The following is a 19,760-nucleotide window of genomic DNA, read 5'->3' as shown; positions in this document are numbered from 1 at the left end:
TGTCGGGGTGATGTAACAGAAGCAAGCATACATTACACTACTGCTTAAGTTCTTTCAAATGAAATGTGATCAAATGATTTCATACAAATGATGAACACTCTTTAAGGTAGCTGAAGAAGGATAACAGCACAACTATATATATTGGACTATCCAAAGGCCTACAAGATTCTTAATTCAAGTTTCCTTAGTTTGAAGCGCTTAAAATCAGTTAAATGCATATTCGTTATGTTAGAAATGCTTCAATATATGACGTCGCTTATAACATATTCAGTAAGCAATTACATGCCTTCATTTCATTAGGGTCTGTTGAAACCAATGTCTTTAAAATGCAAATACAATACAAACTATACCCAAGATTCACGGGAAATAACAAAAATATAACTTTAAAACGATGCTCTTTCAAGCCTAAAAATGCCTCCCAGAACTTCTATCAACAGATTCAACATATCTACAAAATTTGTGCTCTAGTTATTTTCTTTGATAATAAAAGTAAAAACAATTCTGCATGGTGCTGTGGCATCATACCATGAACAAAACTAAAGTTTCAAAATTTGTATTCTAGTATGTTTTTATTATAAAAGTGGAAATAAATTGGCATGGTGCTGAAGAAAAAACTAATGTCCTAAACTTCAAACCTGCAGAAATAATAAGCGCCACGTTGTCAAGAATACCTTGACAATTGAATGAAATATGCATGGACCGAAATGACAGTTGGTTTTATATTGACAAAAGATGCCTTTGAGGCAGTTTTAAGGTTATGACCATTCAAAGTATGAGGGTAGTTGGTACAGTTTTCAATCATATTCAGATGATGGCTGATATTAGCTGATAAAAATATTTGCTGATAAAAATGTTCCATCTTAGCAGCAGGGAATAAGTAAATAACAAAGTTTTAATGACCAATATTTGAATTGTGACCTTGACCTCCAAATCCAAAGGGGTCATCTGCTGGTCACCCCCAACATAAATTTCAAGTTTGGAGGCCATGGGTGCAGGCTTTGACGAGTTGTCACACAGGCAAGCTTTTTGTGTTCAATATCTCTGTGACAATTCAATTGGTCTCACTGGTCAGGCCCAACCTAAAAGTCAAGTTGTTGAAGGGCCATGTGTGCAGGCTTTGTCCAGTCATTATTAGTACAACCTTAAAGCATTCAAGGTCACTGTGACCTTGACTTTTGACCCAATGACCCCTTAAATCAATATGGGTCATCTAGCCTGGTCATTTAGCATATTAGCCTCCATGTTGAGTTTGAGGGTCATAGGTGCAGGCATTGACGACTTATCACTCAGACATGCTTTATCACCTTCCTGTTCAAGGTCACTTTGACCCGATGATCCCTAAAATCAAGTGGTCATCTACTGGTTAAGCCCAATTTCCATGTCAAGCTTGACTATAGGTTTAGGAATTGTGGAGTTATCACCTGGAAAAGCTTTGGTCAAACTGTCTAATGGCAGACGTACGGAGGTACCACCCAACATGTGCAAAGCAATATACTCCTCTTCTTTGAAGGGGGCATAATAAATTGAAATTGATTAAATATTAATGTTTATTACGTTAATTAACTTACACTACATACAACAAGTTCCATTTTGATATTTTCGAAGGCTCATTAGGGTATGTACATGGGTTTTGATCTGACAATGAACATGAACGTACATAGTGATGTTCCCTTCTACCAATTCTAAATTCAATTAACCAAGAGAAAATAAGCATGTTTTCACTGCACCATGAATAAATATGTCAAACAAAATAAATGTCAAGTAAAATTAGTTATTCAAAATTAATTTCACACTGTTCTTTTGATGATTTAGGTGCATTCTTCACTGCAGGTTTTTCCCATTTGCCACACTGTTATTCCATATTGGCCTTACAAGGTCAGATCTTCAGTTGGGTCTTCATTGCTGGACACTATCTCTTTATCTCCACAGAAAACTCACTGGTGCAAATTTCACCGCAACACCTGCAAAAAAAGATATTATAATTTAACTGGATCAATATTCAATTATTTAATATTGGATTTAGGAAATGTTTCTGTTTTAAAAGGTTTATACAAATTAATGCATTTTTTCAATTTAATGCATTATCATGCTGGACTCGGACATAAATGGCTAAAACAAAAAAGGCATATGCTTTGTGTACTGATAAAACATTATTAATTATAAATGTGTTCTTTAATTAATTATACAATTAATGCAACAATTTCCCAGGTTAAAAAGCGCCTAAATAATGCTTACATTTGTATATCTGCAGCTTAACCATTTGCATTTCTTTTGCTTTGATATTTAAGTCAAATGAGTTATTAATATCATGTCTATTTTTGGGCATCAATCTATAGTGTATGCCTTCAATCTTGAAATAAATTTCTTCTCAACAGATGCTTAATTTATAAAAGAATTATAAACAAAGATTTTGATTAAGGCATACCTGCATAGTTAGTGGTCTCGTCTCCATACCTTCTCAGAAATGCTCTTTATGACAAAGTGCTGGTATATGGCTTGGGAATAGTGCTGCTCAAACCAATAGCGCAATTCTTCCTTAGGGGAACCAGCTCCTCAATATGGTTTCTGTCATGGCTGTGATAACAGTATGTAACAGGCCTTTTTCTTCTTTTCAGAGAATGAATCTTCCAATCTAAATAACAAATTTAAGAACAAATTTATACATATGCACATGTAATGTTGTTGAAAACAAACCATTTAGGTGCCACCAAACTATAAAATATTAGGTAAGAATTGAGCCAAATCAAAACATTTAGTCATTTAAAGCTACACTCTCACAGAATAACTGTTTTTTAGCTTGACTATTCGAAGAATAAGGAGAGCTATACTACCGTACTCATCCAAGCGTCTGCGTCAGCGTCACCCCTTGGTTAAGGTTTTGTGTGCAAGCACACATAGGTTAATATCTCAGCAACTACTTGAGGTATTGCATTGAGACTTGATACAATGGTACTCAACCATCCAACCTACTTAATTAACCAAGTTAGATAACTCTACTTTGCATTTAATGCAAATAATAGGCCTTTATAATTTGACTTAGAAATTCTGGTTAAGGTTTTGCATGTAACCACTTTTAAGTCAATGCTTCTGCAAATACATCATGTATTGCATTGAAACTTTACACACAGGCTCCCAACCATTTGACCTTCTTATTTTATCAAGTAAGATAACTCTATCTTTTATATCTGATGGGTCCATGGCAAAGCCCTGGTGGGGGACAAGGGGGGGCGAAGCCCCCCGAAGCTTTCCGTATTTCAGGGATTGACATAGGCAAAAGCATTGAAATTGAGGATTTTAAGTTGAACATTTCATTAGGGGTGGGGTACATTAATGAACACGACAGAATTAGGGTGCTTGTGCACTATACTTTTTGTCATTGCCACATACCCATATACCAAGTTTTATTTCAATACCATAAGTAGTTTTAAAGTAATGCTCTGGTCAAGAAAAACCAGAGCATTACTTTAAAACTACTTATGGTATTGAAATAAAACTTGGTATAAGGGTATTACATAATTATTGCCCTTTGCCGCTTTTTCTTGACAAAAAGTATAGTGCACAAGCATCCTAATTCTGTCGTGTTCATTAATGTACCCCACCCCTAATGAAATGTTCAACTTAAAATCCTCAATTTCAATGCTTTTGCCTATGTTGTCATGCAGAATACTACAAATATTTTGAGAATTTCATAGATGCGGTTCAATGCACCATAATATGCTTGTTGGCCTTGACATTCCTTGTTTTTTAACATATAACAAGTGCATAAACTATTAAACGGCGCCCTTTGATGCTTTGCATCAACGGTCTTTGTTGTAAGTATCTTGAATGTAGGTCAACATAACTGCTAAACCAAGAGATGCGGGGTTACTCTTAATACCGAATAATACCGGATAATACCGGATAATACCGAATAATACCGAATAATACCAACATAGGCGCAAAATTAAGTAAATTGACGTGCGTGCAGACTGACTTTACTTTTACCATGGCATAGTAAAGCCAACGTCAAGTTATGATACCGTAAATAATGTCAACATCGTGCGTAACGGCTTAATGACGTAACGTCACACAAGCTTCATCCTAGCCCCACACGAAAAGACACAAAGAAGTTGTGAGCAGAGTTGTTTGACCAAGACCTTAGACCTAAGTGGGGTCAATGGGAGCCTGGTGTTTGACCTTCTTGGATGTTCTTGTTTTGATGTTGACCTTGCGCTTTCGCGCTCCAGGCTTTTTTTCCATTGGTGCGGGGTTCAACAATTATACAACGTCCATCAGTAGAGTTAACCAAGGACTTGTTTGTCCTATGTGACCTAAACTTCTTATACAAATTTGACCGCTGAGTAACTGTCATGGCCAGCCACTCAGTCTTAGTAACCTTGAATTTGCTATGGGACGGGGCAAGACGAAACTCGCTAGTTCCTAACAGGGCACGTTTGACCTCTTTGAACTGACCTATTACTAGATCATGAGCTAACTGGGCAAATTCGGTTAAACCTTTTGACTTCCAATTTACAGTTTGCTTCAACAAATGGTTGATGGATTCACAATTGTTGTTCATCCACTTTTGGCATAATGGTGCTTTCCAAGAGGGTTCGTTGACCTTGGTTTGCAAATTTGCTTTTAACTGTTTCCTAAAATACTCCAAGAAGGGCCCTGATGTGGAGGAGTATTGTTGGGAAAATTCGTCACAGCGCTCCTCAAAGCAAACTGTGTCATCTGCACTCACTATGCCATCATGACCAAAGATGTTTTTCATCATCTTTTTCCTATCGTTCCTACCTAACCCTACATCAGTCATTTTTTGCTTAGCATTTTGTTCTAAATGCCGGGTACAAAGTATATGGGTGGACTCAGGGAAAGTTGTCGTTATTGCCTTTACCAGTGCCCTTTCATCATCTGACCCAATAACCAATTTTCCTAAGTTGGCACCTGGTAACTTTAGCCTAAGATGGTGGAAAAATTGGGCGTATGTTTCATAATCACTGCAATCGTGAATGAACATAGGTCCTATGCAGATGGGGGGTTCTCCTGTTAGAGATCTGGTGACTGTTAATTGCTTTAACACATCACTGTGACATGCATTTTGCAGAGCATAAATGTCTTATCGACACCGAGAACAGTTTGACCTGAACAGCAGAAAGTCTTTATATCTGTTAACTGCTCATCGGTGTAGAGGAGGATTGAAGGGGGCTTTCCACTATTTCTGATGATGGACTTAATAAAGGGATGACCTTCAGAGACCATGTTCTCTAACTCAAGAATTTGGTCCGCCATGTTATTTGAGTGACCATTAGACTTCTTACTTTTGACTCGCTTAAGGACCAGTGACCTCATCAAAATTGTTCTTCAGATGGTTGTAAATTTGGTGGGGCTTGACCTTATCTGTCATTTCATCAATATTTGTGAACACCTCTTTGTCGCTTTTTACATACTCACTAGACTTACTAGATGCCTTTCCGTGTGGGTCAAGACCTGGGAATTTCCCCAAGTACTCGACAACAGCTAAGGAACTTTGAAGACCCCCATCCCCAAGCCAAGTGACCCTTTTTTGTATTTGTTATCAAGTTTAGAAGCTGTGTAGTACCTGTGAACCACGACAACCTTAGCCTTTTCTGGCTGCGGGTTCACAGGTACGTACACAACCTTTTTCTGGACAACTTTTCGGACACAGTACTGTTCCTGGCGCAGGAAGACGGTACTTAGCGAACCATCCGAAGCTAACAGATAGTAGAACTTTGGGGATGTCCCTGATGCACTGTACCATGCACCACAGTCATCTCCAAAGCAACTGGCTTTCTTTTTAGATGGGATGGAAACCGGATACCAAATCGGTATCCGGATATTCGTATCAAGTATTCGAATACTATCCGGATACTCGTATAAAATTGTTTTCATAATAAGTAAATTTCCTATTATATGTCACCCACCTTCTGTTATTTGACATAATTGTCCACTTAATTTATAATTCGTCATATGGCAATTTCATTTTTTCATTCATTCTTTCTCAGTCTTAATAATTTATAATGTTATAATCAAAGCTAAACAACTTATTTTACGTCATAAAACTCATGATAAAAACCACATAAACACCTCGCAAATTTGATAGTCACTTCGGCCGAGGTGGTTGCTTGGTTACTGCCACGTGCTTTCGAGTTTGTTATTTATCAGCAAGTTTCATGTTAAATGACGCTTTGATTATTTGATAGTCGATTGTAATTTTATTTCATTACATTGTTTGATTTAATGCAATACCTACAATTTCTGCGGTTTTTTGTAATGAAGGATATAATTGTGGAAAAGATAAGAAAACAAAAAGACGATCTGATTTTTCTTTATTTACATGCGTGTACTTTTCTCATTTATCAATAAACTAAACATGTTTACATATCGTATGAAAAATAAAATAAAACGTGAATAAATACTAAATAGGAATTAAATTATTTATATATTTGATAACTTAATTAAACACTATACACACACTACTTTCAAGTCCGAATACTTCAGAACAGTTTTCATTCGATGTCGCACTTAATCGAACGCATGTTCTTGTTCAGAAACAAAATAGCGTCCACCATGTTACTTTTGAGGCGATGATACAGGAATAACGATTAATATTTTAAAACACAATTACAAGATACAAAATGATGGAAATTTGATTGAAATGTGAATTTTTTTTTTTTTTTTTGTATTTATTGTTCAGATAGCAATAATTTCTTCATGCATATTCATCCAAAATACGATTGGTCATTAATAGCTTTGATTGCACGTCCCTTAACTTGTGATTGGACGAGCAATTCCTACGGATTAATGATCAATCCTTTAATATCAACTAGTGCCAATTAGTGTCAATTAAGCACATCTGAGATCATAAAACAACACTTGTCATTGTAAACAAGGTCATAGAACTTCACAGGGTGCTGCACAAGGACACAATATCACGCCTTGTGCAAACACCCAATTAGCAGACGATTTGTGACACATACCCGCTTCGCGACAGACACTGTTAATCACCTGAAATATTTCATCTGAAAAGTTTTATAACAATTGCTATGTCTCTGCTAAGCTATTTCATTGAAATTTTAATTCTTAACGAATATTCGAATACCTATTTTGGTATCCGAATACTTGCGTGATATCCGGATATTCGCTTCCATCCCTACTTTTTAGTCCTTTCTTCAAAGTTCCTTGTGTTGTCAAGGACGAAACACACGTTCTCTTTAACTCCCGTAGGTACAGATTTTAAGCCACATTTATCTGATAATAATAGATTTACGGCTGAGCTGCCGTCTAAAAATCTCACCGATAACTGTCCTTGCAATTCTGAATCAACACTAAACCCAACATCATCATCACCATCGTCGAAATGTCTTGTAAAAACATGCCAAACTACACATGTTCGAGCCCAACTTTGAGGTACTGTCAGTTTGCTAATTGGCACTGGCATGGCCCGAGTCTTGATACCAGATACCTGCCTTTGTGTATTTCCCCCATTGTATTATAAGAGCAGGTATCTAGGGCCGGGTATATAGTGTTAAGGAAACATGTGAGGGCCTAGCCCCTCGGTGGCAGATAAGGACCAAGCCCTTTTGTGGCATGTTGAGCCCCAACCAATAGGTAATGACACCAGTGTCACCATATCAAAAATGTTGTTACAAGATGACGCCATATTGTCTACTGGATATATATGACAAACTCCAGAACTTGTTGTAGTGATAAGAATTTGATTAACAACTTATGTATTGTCTTCAAAACATCGGATGATCTTACATTATAATATAAAAGTCTTCATGGAAATAATGTTAAGATTTTCAGACTCCGCCGATCTTTCCCGCTGTTTTATTAGTTATACGATATTACATTATACATTCCTCAATATTGCCATTGTTGAATAGAGATTAAAATCCGATAATGAGTAAAAGAATAATATTAAACATATTAAAACATTTTAAAGCTGCACTCTCACAGATTGACTGTTATTTTTTGTCTTGGAATTGGGCTTTGTTTGCCTGAATGTCTCACAGCCAGTGATATAAGACTGCTGATAAAAGATCAGATCGGAGTTTTTTTTTATATATACGTCGCATATTTATGTCTTATAGCTTAAACCGTTACTAACGGCTTAAGAAATATGACATTTACGGCAGTTTCTCCATACAATTTAGATCAGTTTTATTGTGAGTTATCTTATATGACTGAATTGAAGGCATTGATGCCAAAATCAGCTGATTCTGAGACTAAAAAGTAAAACAATGTCAAAACTGTTCATCTGTGAGAGTGCAGCTTTAAGCAAGATATTTATTGTCAAATTGCCAATGAAGGGCCACAAACTCATATATATTCAGTACTGCGTATACGTAGTAAAAAGTTGTCCCCGTCTTTGTCATACATATTTATACGAAGTTCGAACACAAGGTCATAAAATTTGACGAGTTTTTTTTAAACCTTTTTAATGCTTGGGGCTTATCATTTAAAATGAAACAGGTATGGTATTATTACGATGTTGAATGTACCGCATGTTAACCATGAAGAGATCGTGGTTTTTTCTCTGTAAAATCGATAGCGTTCTATGTATAAATAAAACTAGCACACCAAATATTAAATCGATACGTTAAACCGTTCTTTAAAAAAAATGTAATTTAAACAATTTTGCTCAGTGTATACGAATGCTACGCTGATACCACTTCTCTTTTAATATATTTCATTTAAGATGCTAAAGGCATGTTTGGTATTGAGGCTAAAATTTACGAATTAGTTGATAAAAAATATGCGTATTTAGTATTTTTCCATTAATCGAAACTTAAAAACATTCTTTTCATGGTCCAGCCTCCAGCTGATCTGGTCATACACGCTGCTCCCTGATTGGATGAACGAATAGGGGTTAGCAGAACTTTTGAACAGTACGATTGGCTAAGACACGCCCATCAATATTCCTCTTAATACGGGTATCAGTAACGCGCAGAAATAGGATATTTCAACGATCAGATAAGGGGTATTAGTGGGGGGTCAATACACAGTTTATTGAGTGGGTCCAATAAGTCACACACTTTTTATCGTCGTGTTAAAGAATTCATAACGATTTATAACGAAAGTATCAATATCTGATTCAATTTTATATTATGTACAAGTCCTCAGAAGTTCGACAATGCTTTATTAACGCATATTGTTCACGTAGCATTATAGCTCCGTTGAACGAGAATGAATTTAACATGTCAAATAGAAAAAAAATAGTTTGTGCATTAAATAAATAAACTTCGTAATTTTTCTTCAAACTAAAGGACACAGTTTCATAATGGTATAAATTAGCCAAATTTATTATATCTATGGATTGCATTCGTCACTTTTTAACCCTTCAATGACACAAATCTGACGTATTCTTCATTGGTGGTTAAACTATTAATCAATAATAGACAGTGTTAATCAATGGACATAATGTTTAAACATATGGCTTATATTTGTGGATGATATTTTTTGTACAATATGATTTTAGTTCGTGTCTGAATTTGAGCTGTTCCACGTTTCATATGTTGCTTACGTCCCATGCGTTCCACGCGCACTGCATTACGCAATCTGAGTACGTAACCTCATGAAATCATATTTACATTTACACTCAAACTCGTGAGTTTCAAATGATATGTAAACAAGAAGCTTACCAATGAAATGAAACATTTTGCTTTTTCGGGTCATTTTGACGCTCATTATATCATATTCTTTAAAAACAAGTCATCATTTCAATTTAATTTATATTTTTACATGTATGTGGTATGCTTATGCTTTAATGGAGACCCCTTTTCTATGAACAATCTCTGATATGACAACCAACCTGTCATCGAAGATTCTCATGAACAGTGTTTCTAAAAATGCGCAAATAAATAGAACAATTCCAGAATATAATTCCTTTCTAAATTTATTTTTAGATATTGTCATAATCATTTAGTTCACTACATAATCATTTCATACGTGCTAATACCTTAAACAACTTCTTAGTAGTTTGTTTTGCAATGTTGTTACATGCTTATATTCAAACGAAACCTTTTTCATATGACTTCAATATGTTTTATTTTTCTTTCACAATTATTTTATATAACTTGATACACAACTTAAAATAAACACTATGAATCTAAAGACTTCTTGATGGACTGAACAAATGGAAACACTCTTATACATCTCAAGGGAGAACACTCAAAAATATATGAAACAGACATTTTGAACAATAGGCCTATATGCTCAAAACAGGGTTTTTTACTAAATATTTAAACTATTTATATATATTTCACCTAAATTTATACTAATATAAGTTTTATTTGCAAAATAAATGTATTATTCGGTATTATTCGGTATTAAGAGTAACCGAGAGATGCGCGTGCGCCCTCCGACTTCGTTCATGGGCCCATGTGCTAAATTTTGATCTTTAAGCGTACAATGTATAAACAATGCCATTTTTTTAGAAATATACACAACAAAACAAGATGAAACTTCGCAAGTGTTTCCACGGCAACACATCTATTGTTTTTCTTTTGATGGTTGAGATGTTTCAGGAAAAAACAACAATAAAAAATGCAAAATAATTTTAATGAATAATCAACTCTGACTTGAAAGTAACATGAAGACGCTGTAGTGAAGGACTTGCTATACCAATTTCTTTTTTAAATCGTAAAAAAAAATCCGTCAACGTACAAATATTTGGACTAATAGATGTAGATCATGTACCTTCATTTCCTAGTCCAAATAATTGTACGTTGACGGAATTTTTTTAGATTTTTGAGATGGCAAATCCTTCACGTACAAATTGTTTAGTATCAAAAGTGGGTAGTTGTTTCGATCAGGATTCCGGGTTAAAGCATATAGCGTCTATAAAATATCATAAAAACAAGAAATATTACCAGATAATGTTATTTTATATTAGTTCCGTTACGCACACAAAAAAATATCCAACTTATAATTATGAGTTTGACGGCTTTTCTTCTTTTCATTCTGTCAAAACATAACGATATATACATGAAGGGCACCTGCAAGGCTTCAGGGCACAGTTTTAAATCGCTCGGAACATTTCGGCCACGGCCGAGTTGTTACGATTGTATAACGAGGTCTATCTCGAAGCTTTGTCGGAGGAGGCCGAGTTATTACGATTGTATCGAGTTGTTCCCATTCGCATAGTTGTTATCTGTGTCAGTCAACTTTCGTTTTATTGGAAAGGTAAACAACTTGTTTTAATGCATTAAATGCTTGTTTAGTGCAAAATACCATTTCACTTACATGGTAAAATATGAATTTAACTCTTTATGATCAATTTCAACTATAAAATACTTCACTTAAAACAATTTCAATATTTTTAAAAAACAATTTCAATATTTTTAAAACACCCCCGTTTTTTGCACATTCCCGTTTAGACGTTAGGGATTGGAAGAATCCCGTATAACACGTCTATTATTTTAGACTACTTCATTTCCGTGTCCGAAATCGATCACTTCCTGGCAGCGCTAATTTCTGGATTGTCTCCATCTAAATTTAACATCTTTAGACGCATATATTAATACAATTTTTGCTGCGACTGATGTTGAAGCAATAACACTAAAAACGGGCCGGAAAGTTTGTAGAGGAACGTGTTCGAATTATCATTGAATTTCATTCCTGCATAATCGCCGCCATATTGTATGACTTTAAAAATTACACCCTATACTACGGAATACCAATAGGCATAACGTCGACACACTGTGATAGTTACAATCCGAATAACTTACTCAAACTAAAACAATAATTTGATTGCTGCTGAAAAAAATCATTTGGAACATAAAAGCTATTTAACAAACTATTACATGACATGAACTCTTCAACCGCGTATGATTTATTTCTTAATAGCTTTCATTCATAAAATTTGTTCTTTGCCGGATCAAGTCTTGAATGCCGGGATATGTGTGACGTCGCACGGGTGCAAACTGGTGGCGTAGCTTATAGCATTTACATACGAAGTCATTTTACCCTACAATCAATAGTTAAATGTATATTGTTCACTATAACTCACCAAATTGCAAGCACGAGGGCTGTCCGAAAAGTCCGTGCACAAGGATAAATATGAGAATAATAGTGGAGTGTTCGTCTCAAAAATTGCCCCATAATTAATTTAGAATGTACACTTTAAGTAGAACCAAAATAAATTATGAAATAAAATTAGTTGCTATATTTTTGTTGCAATAACAACCCCACCCTACCTCATACGGCGCACTTGGTTTTTTGCAGTAACCAATGTTAAAAGAACTGTTATATTTTCACTACTTTTGCGGGAAATTCTGTCATTTTAACGTGACTTCAAAAATACATAATTTGTGACGTCAGGTATTATTTTTGACGCAATCGGATTGAAAGTGCGTGTTTGAACGGAAGTTAAGCTAAACAAGTGATTTTTGAAAAAAAAAAATGACGTCGAATGAGCGTACGGAGCAGCGTAGCGTCATAAAGTTATGTGTGAACGCCGGAATGACTCCTACTGACACATGGAAGTTTATTTGCAATGGAAATACAGGAAGTACTTGTAGCCGACGCCTTGTATTTAAGTGGCACGACCGTTTTCGTCACGGCGATACCAACGTTGCCGATATGCCAAGAAGCGGACGGCCGATATCTACAGATGCCGCCACTGTACAGCAGGTCGCCGCCCTTATTAACGACGATCGTCGGAGGACAGTACGCGAAATTAGTGACACACTGGATTTAGGACGTTCTGTGATTCAAAATATTTTAATATCTGAACTTCAAATGATCAAAGTGTGTGCAAGGTGGGTGCCACGTTTGCTAAAACCTGAAGAAAAAGAAAAGCGAGTGTATTTGTCGGGCGAATTTCTGCGCCAGTTTCAGTGTGAAGGGGAACAGTTTCTTCCGCGGATTATAACAACGGACGAAACATGGAAACATTTATATGAGCCTGAATCGAAAGTTGAATCAATGGTATGGAAAAGGTCGTCGTCCCCGCCGCCGCAGAAAGCCCGGATGTCCAAGTCAGCAAAGAAGTTTATGTTCATCTTCTTCATGGACTCAGCCGGGATGCTCCTCCAGCACGCCGTTCCTGCTGACTCCACAGTTATAGCGGCTTATTATCAAAAGGTTTTAAACTTATTTATGTGTTTATGTTTTCTTTTACTTCATTTAGATATAAGTAAAAACAAAATTTGTTCAGAAGAAATCATATTCTAAAAGAATAAATTGATAAATCGAGTACAAATGTCCATTTTATGCGTCTGTAAATGTTTAGGTCATACGACGAGATCTGATGAATGCACTTCGGAAGAAAAGGCCTGAGATGAACTTGGATCACCAAGATAATGCACCAGCGCACCGCTGTCAGGAAACTCTACTCACAATCGATTTTCTGGGCTTCAACAGACTTCAACACTCTCCGTACAGTCCAGATCTCGCACCCATGGACTTTGCAGTCTTCCCTAGGCTTAAAGCAGACTTACGCGGAAACCGATATGAAAATCTAGACCATTTACGCATGGCCGTCCGTTTAGTTCAATTGTACGATCATACGATCAAACCTGGTACTCGGGTATTTTCAGCAAGTGGGTTGAAAGCATAGGAAATGTATCGCACAAAAGGGCGAATATTTCGAGAAGGAATGAACACTGGCAGTATATGAAACGCCTTCTTCACGTCGCGTGTCGTTAACCTTGTGCTCAAAGTGCGCCGTCCATGTGTTTATTGGTAACTTTGATAAAGTGTTATTAGCTCACCTGTCACATAGTGACAAGGTGAGCTTTTGTGATCACAATTTGTCCGGCGTCCGTCCGTCGTCCGTCCGTCCGTAAACTTTTACTTTAAACGACATCTCCTCATAAACCGCTAAGCCAATTTCATCCAAACTTCACAGGAATGTTCCTTGGGTGGTCCCCTTTGAAAATTGTTCAAAGAATTGAATTCCATGCAGAACTCTGGTTGCCATGGCAACGGAAAGGAAAAACTTTAAAAATCTTCTTCTCTAAAACCACAAGGCCTAGAGCCTTAATATTTGGTATATAGCATCATCTAGTGGTCCTCTACCAAAATTGTTAAAAATTACCCCCTGGGATCAAAAATTGCCCCGCCCCGGGGGTGACTTGTTTTACATCGACTTATATAGGGAAAACTTTAAAAATCTTCTTCTCAAAAACCACAAGGCCTAGAACCTTGAAAATTGGTATGTGTCATCATGTTGTGGTCCTCTACAAAATTTGTTCAAATTATTTTCCTGGGGTCAAAAATGGCCCCGCCCCAGGGGTCACTAGTTTTATTACATAGTGTTATATAGTAAATCTTTAAAAATCTTCTTCTCCGAAACTGTAAGGCCCAGGGCTTAGATATTTGGTATACAGCATCATCTAGTGGACCTCTACCAGATTTGTTCAAATTATTGCCACAGGGTCAAAATTGACCCCGCCTAGGGGGGCTTGTTTTTACGTAGTGTTATATAGTAAATCTTTAAAAATATTCTTCTCCAGAACCGTAAGGCCAGGAGCTTAGATATTTGGTATACAACATCATCTTGTGGACCTCTATCAAAGTTGTTCAAATTATTGCCACAGGGTCAAAATTGGCCCCGCCCTGAAAGTTATTTGTTTTTATATAGTCTTATATAATAAAACTTAAAAAATCCTCTTCTCCAAAATATGAGACCTAGAGCTTTCATATTTGGTATATAGTGTTACCTTGTGGACCTACACCAAAGGTATTCAAATTATTGTCCCGGGGTCAAATTGGCCTTGCTCAGGGGTCATTTGTTTTTACATTGTCTTGTCACTTAAACATTAACAACTACGAACGTAAGAAGATACCTTGTGTTTTTCGCTTCCAATATGTGACAAGACAAGACAAGACAAAGTATGTGACCAATATGTGACCATGAGGCAGTGTGTTCAATGCTCCTCAGAGTCAAATTCAGAAATAAATATCCATTTTGACTATTATGAACACGATATCATTTTGCAGTTTGTGTTTGTCAGAAGCTTTGCATATTTGCGCTGTAATCCAATTCATCCTTGTTATTAGTGATATACGACGTGCGCCAACGACTTTTTTTATTGACAATTACAACCCACGAACTTTCTGTCTCAGTCAGACTGTCTCCTTATTTTGACCGGAAGTTGCGCAATCATTCCACGAATCGCGAACGCCATACTAGATCTACCAAAAATCACAATATTTCTCGACGGTTTGATTTAAATAAAGTAAAAACATCGGAACGTCTTGGTAGTAAAACCTTTCTATATAGCTGCAGAAATTGCAAGAAATAAGGGTTATGACATTGGCCCACAACTTTTGCTTTTGACAGGACGTTGTTATGGTTACGGGTACCTGTTCGGTTTCCCGCGTATTTTCGACTGGTTTACGTATTATTGAAGTAAAAAGAATGATAATGAATGACAATTGGTACACCAGTTGAAAATTTACTTTATTTTTATTTGGGTTTTGCAATATTTAGGTACGGCGCTCCCGTAAATCTAAAGATAAAAAACTCTGGCCTTACATAGTTCCACAGTGAGTCTAGGTTGTATTATATTAAAGATTTAAACACCAGCCACCCTCAGCCTAATGACCAACTTGTTACCTTTGATGACCAGTGGTTGACCAGAAATTGACCAGAAGTCTTGAAGGCCAAAATTGAAAACTTATCCTTTTGTCACATGATTACATTTAAATATATGTACACAGCATTCTTCTGCAAAGTGCATATAATACCAAGAACAAAGAAGGGAAAGGGCATGGGCAAAGAGGCCCTGAGGGAGAATGTGTTCTGCCCCGCACAGAAGCCAGGGGGATGAGAAGAACTTTGGCCACAAATCTTGTTTGTTGGAGGTGGCTTATTAGTTGTAAACTAAGAGTACAAGCCCTTTTAATTGTTTTGAGATGTTCATTGGTGTTTTCTGACTGGTGGTAGTAATAGACCAATAGTGTCATTTCAGAAAATCGGGTGGGTAATTAGAGGATGTTCTTTACACTGGTGCTTGAATTATGTTTCTGCTAATTAGGTATACATACAAAAATAGTGACATATGTTTAAGATATACACACAAAAATAGTGACCCATGTTTAAGATATACACAGAAAAATAGTGACCCATGTTTAAGATAATACACACAAAAATAGTGACACATGTTTAAGATATACACACAAAAATAGTGACACATGTTTAAGATACACACACAAAAATAGTGACACATGTTTAGCAAGGCCCTAATATAATAATTAATTAAACAGTTATCAAGTTATGCCTCTCATTTGAAGTATCAGAGGAGTGTTGGCATCCGCTCCTCAGCATTCTTGTTCACATCATGACATGCAACAATCATTCTATAATAATTTGTAAAACAAGAATTTTGTGTTCTCTTTTCAGGGGATGTTCACAGCAGAGGACTTCAGATAGAGCTGGTACCTAGTTGTTACCCAACCTGTCTCTGCTTGGTGTTCATATGTCCATCCTGGAAGGATTTGTTATCAATAGAAACGTGCGACACTGCTTAGACGATCCCATGATGAAACAAATGACTTGCATAAATTCATTATACGGACATATTATTCAAGAATATATTTTGCGTGTATCTAGTAGCATGTTTAGGGAATAATGAGTGAAGCACAAAATGTAAGCATTTATCGTTTGTCTTATTGATCTCGAATAGAAAACTTACGATATTTGTAATTTATTATTTTCTTTCGATATCATGGTTTTTAGTTATTTATCATCTTAATTGTCTGTTTGATTTATTGTAATTATTTACCAGTTATTGCATACCCTGCTGGCATAATTAGAATTTCGAAATAGGGCCAATCTTTTGAGCCATAAATTAACAATCGGATACCTCTTGGTTATTTTATTAAACAATAATTTTATCTTGGAAGCTTTCAGAAGATGGCCGAGTCATTACGATTGTACACACTTTTATTTTAGGTGTTTTCATGAAGAACAATAATAGAGCATGTAGTCAGTGACTGAATACCATTCTAAAAATAACCATCCCTGATATGCATTCTTCATGTACATGTATGTTTTCACAACTTCCTAGACCTACTTTATTATTGAATTAGTTATATAGAACTTTATTGTAAAATGACAATACTCAAGATTGAAACAAATATATGATTCTCTCTTTAAATGATTACATGATTTTAGTGTAAGGTCGTATTTTATTCACCAGTGTCATAAAAAAACACTTTCACAAGTGGCAAAGCCATTTTTTTGGAAACGCCCTTTGCTACCTTGACACCTGTGGAACACCCCTCACATGCAGTTGTGATCGCTGATGACGTAGACTGTCGTTCCTATGCCAGTTTTTGGAGAAATAGTTTAGTTTATGTTTAAACTGACTATTCGAAGAATAAGGGGAGCTATAAAACTCACCATAGCATCAGCATCACACCTTGGCTAAGGTTTTGCATGTAACCTTTTAGTCATTATCTTAGTAAATACATCATGTTTGGACATGTGCTCCCATTCCTCCAACCTGCTTAATTAATGAAATAAGATTAAATGATTAAGCTAGACTTACCTTCGGTGAAGAGAAGGCGAATGTTGAACACAAAATTCCCGAGGACTCACACAGATAAGGAACGCAGCTCAGAAGTCAGAGCCTTCATATTAGTAAATAATAGTAAATAGTAAATTTTCATATCATGTTTTACTACAATATTTCGGAGGAATCGTAAATGGGTGGATGTGGGTGGGCGTGTGAGTCCTCAGGAAATTTTGTGTCGGATGAAATTATGATCAACCTTCGCCTTCCCTTCTCCGAAGGTAAGTCTAGCTTAATCATTCAATTTCATCCAACACATAAATTTCCCTTGAGGACCCCACAGATTGTTTAGAGCCGATTGCGACTAAATATTGTGCATATACAAAATGCAGTACACACACATAAAACAGCCAGTTGAAATTATTTATTTTCATAATTATATATCTGTATCTAGCATAACTGCTTATCTATTCAACAATACTCGTTTGTAATAGGTTAACCCTTTAATTTACTGAAACAGGTTTCTTGTAAAATATTGCAAACGTTTGTGCATTACTCCAACCCGCAGCTTTAATAATGTTCGTTAATGGAACGTCTTTGTGAAAAGCGTGTGAAACTGGGCGGCATGGGTACTTTGTGTTTTAAAACAATCATATATACCCGCTTTTTCATAACTAATTTGATTCAACGTCCAACTGTTTGTTGAGACACTTCTTTGTGAGGTTTTACGGTAGAGATCAGCAGCTGCTGACTTGTTCGTAAATATTGTGTCCGATTCATGTACTCTTTCAGGATACTAACGATGCATTATTTTGAGTCTTCATATTGTACTTTTGGGCTAAAATAAAGTTATTTTCGCGAAAATAAGGTTTTGATAAAAACACACATACACAATAATAACACTAATATAATCCAAGGACGTAATACACATACACACACTTATCACAAGGTTTTTTAAGAGAAAAAATAAAATAATGATATCTGTAGATTATATCACATATATTTTAAAATGGAACTATTTAGATCCAGAAATAGAAATTCTTCTAGATGAGATTTTCTCCCACCTCAGATAAGTAGATCCAATAATTTAACCATGCTAGTACTTATCTTGCCCACGGGCGAAGATAAAATGCCCTGGCACAAAATAGGTCCAGCAAAAAATACATTTTTGCTTAATTTTGTTTAACTGAGGTGGGAGAAAAAGCATCTACCATAGCCGCTCGTGTAAGATAGGTTCATCCCGACCCTCGCGCAGGGTGTTTTGCGGAAACCTCGTTTCCGCAAAACACCCTACGCTCGGGTTGGAATGAACCTATCTTACACTCTCGGCCATGGAAGATACTTATAATACTCTATGAATATAAAAATTACAATCATTTCAGGCTCAGCATACATTTAGATAAAGAAAAGGTCTCACTAGTAAAATAATCTATTGAGTATAAATATTTAGATAAAACGTTTCTTTGGCATTATATTAACTAGCTAGTTAGAATTTTTTAGAATGAACGATTTCTTATTAGCTAGTTTCATAACACTGATTATTTCTTGCATGAACAATTCCCCTCTGAGATTTCCGCTCGTCGTTGTGCGCACATGCCAGCACGCCAGGGTAAATGTGCATTGATTTCCTACGATAGGCTTTATATTGATGGCAAGTCAGTTTACACTGACCAGCAGCATGGTGGGTCAGAGGGCGCCGGTACCGAAAGTAGGACTGCTATCACTAGGGCTACTGCCACAGAGACGACGGTCCGTGAGACGGACGGAAGGAGGGCCTCCACGGCAACGGACGGTGCGACAGGCGGGTTGGTGTAGCGGCATGAAGAGGCTGGGCTATCCATTATTTCATGGAATGTTAATGGACTATATTTTCTTATTTTCAACATGGAATGTTTGGCACCTCCGTGCCGTAACCAATAAACACAGCCTGGCTAATTTACAAGAAAGTGATAACAAGGTACTTGTGTCCATGTCCTTCAGATATCACAGCACTGTCTGCACATCCCAGGTGGTTGTGTATCTAGGAAGAGCTGGTTTCACTTCGAAATTAGTTCATTATGTTGTATATCAATATTTCCCGTCAGTCTCACAAAACAACTAATAGCTGAACGAGCTATTGTTGTGTAACTCAGTCCACTGTTATATAAAACTGTCAGAAATCCAAGAATACTGTTTATATTAGGGGTCTTTACCCTTGCAGTAATGTATCCATTTTTAGCTCTTATGCGATGGTAATGTGTACGTAGTATGTGTCTCCATGAGTCTGTAAACAGTTGCTTGTGAACA

At 36.3% G+C, this 19,760-nt stretch overlaps 1 protein-coding gene across 1 annotated transcript in view; it reads left to right on the top strand.

Annotated features, from left to right (window-relative positions):
* Nucleotides 1-17,121, top strand: part of LOC128234171 (V-type proton ATPase subunit F-like) — a 62,693-nt gene extending 45,572 nt beyond the window's left edge. The window contains exon 5 of the mRNA XM_052948211.1: nt 16,361-17,121. Within this exon, the coding sequence (XP_052804171.1) occupies nt 16,361-16,390 (30 nt within the window). The 3' untranslated portion in view covers nt 16,391-17,121. The remainder of the gene's footprint in view (nt 1-16,360) is intronic.
* Nucleotides 17,122-19,760: the final 2,639 nt, after the last annotated feature.

The sequence above is a fragment of the Mya arenaria genome, chromosome 5, assembly GCF_026914265.1.
Source record: "Mya arenaria isolate MELC-2E11 chromosome 5, ASM2691426v1".
Lineage (NCBI taxonomy): Eukaryota > Metazoa > Mollusca > Bivalvia > Myida > Myidae > Mya > Mya arenaria.
The sequence above is the reverse complement of the archived record's forward strand: the minus strand, read 5'-3'. Positions and strand labels throughout refer to the sequence as shown.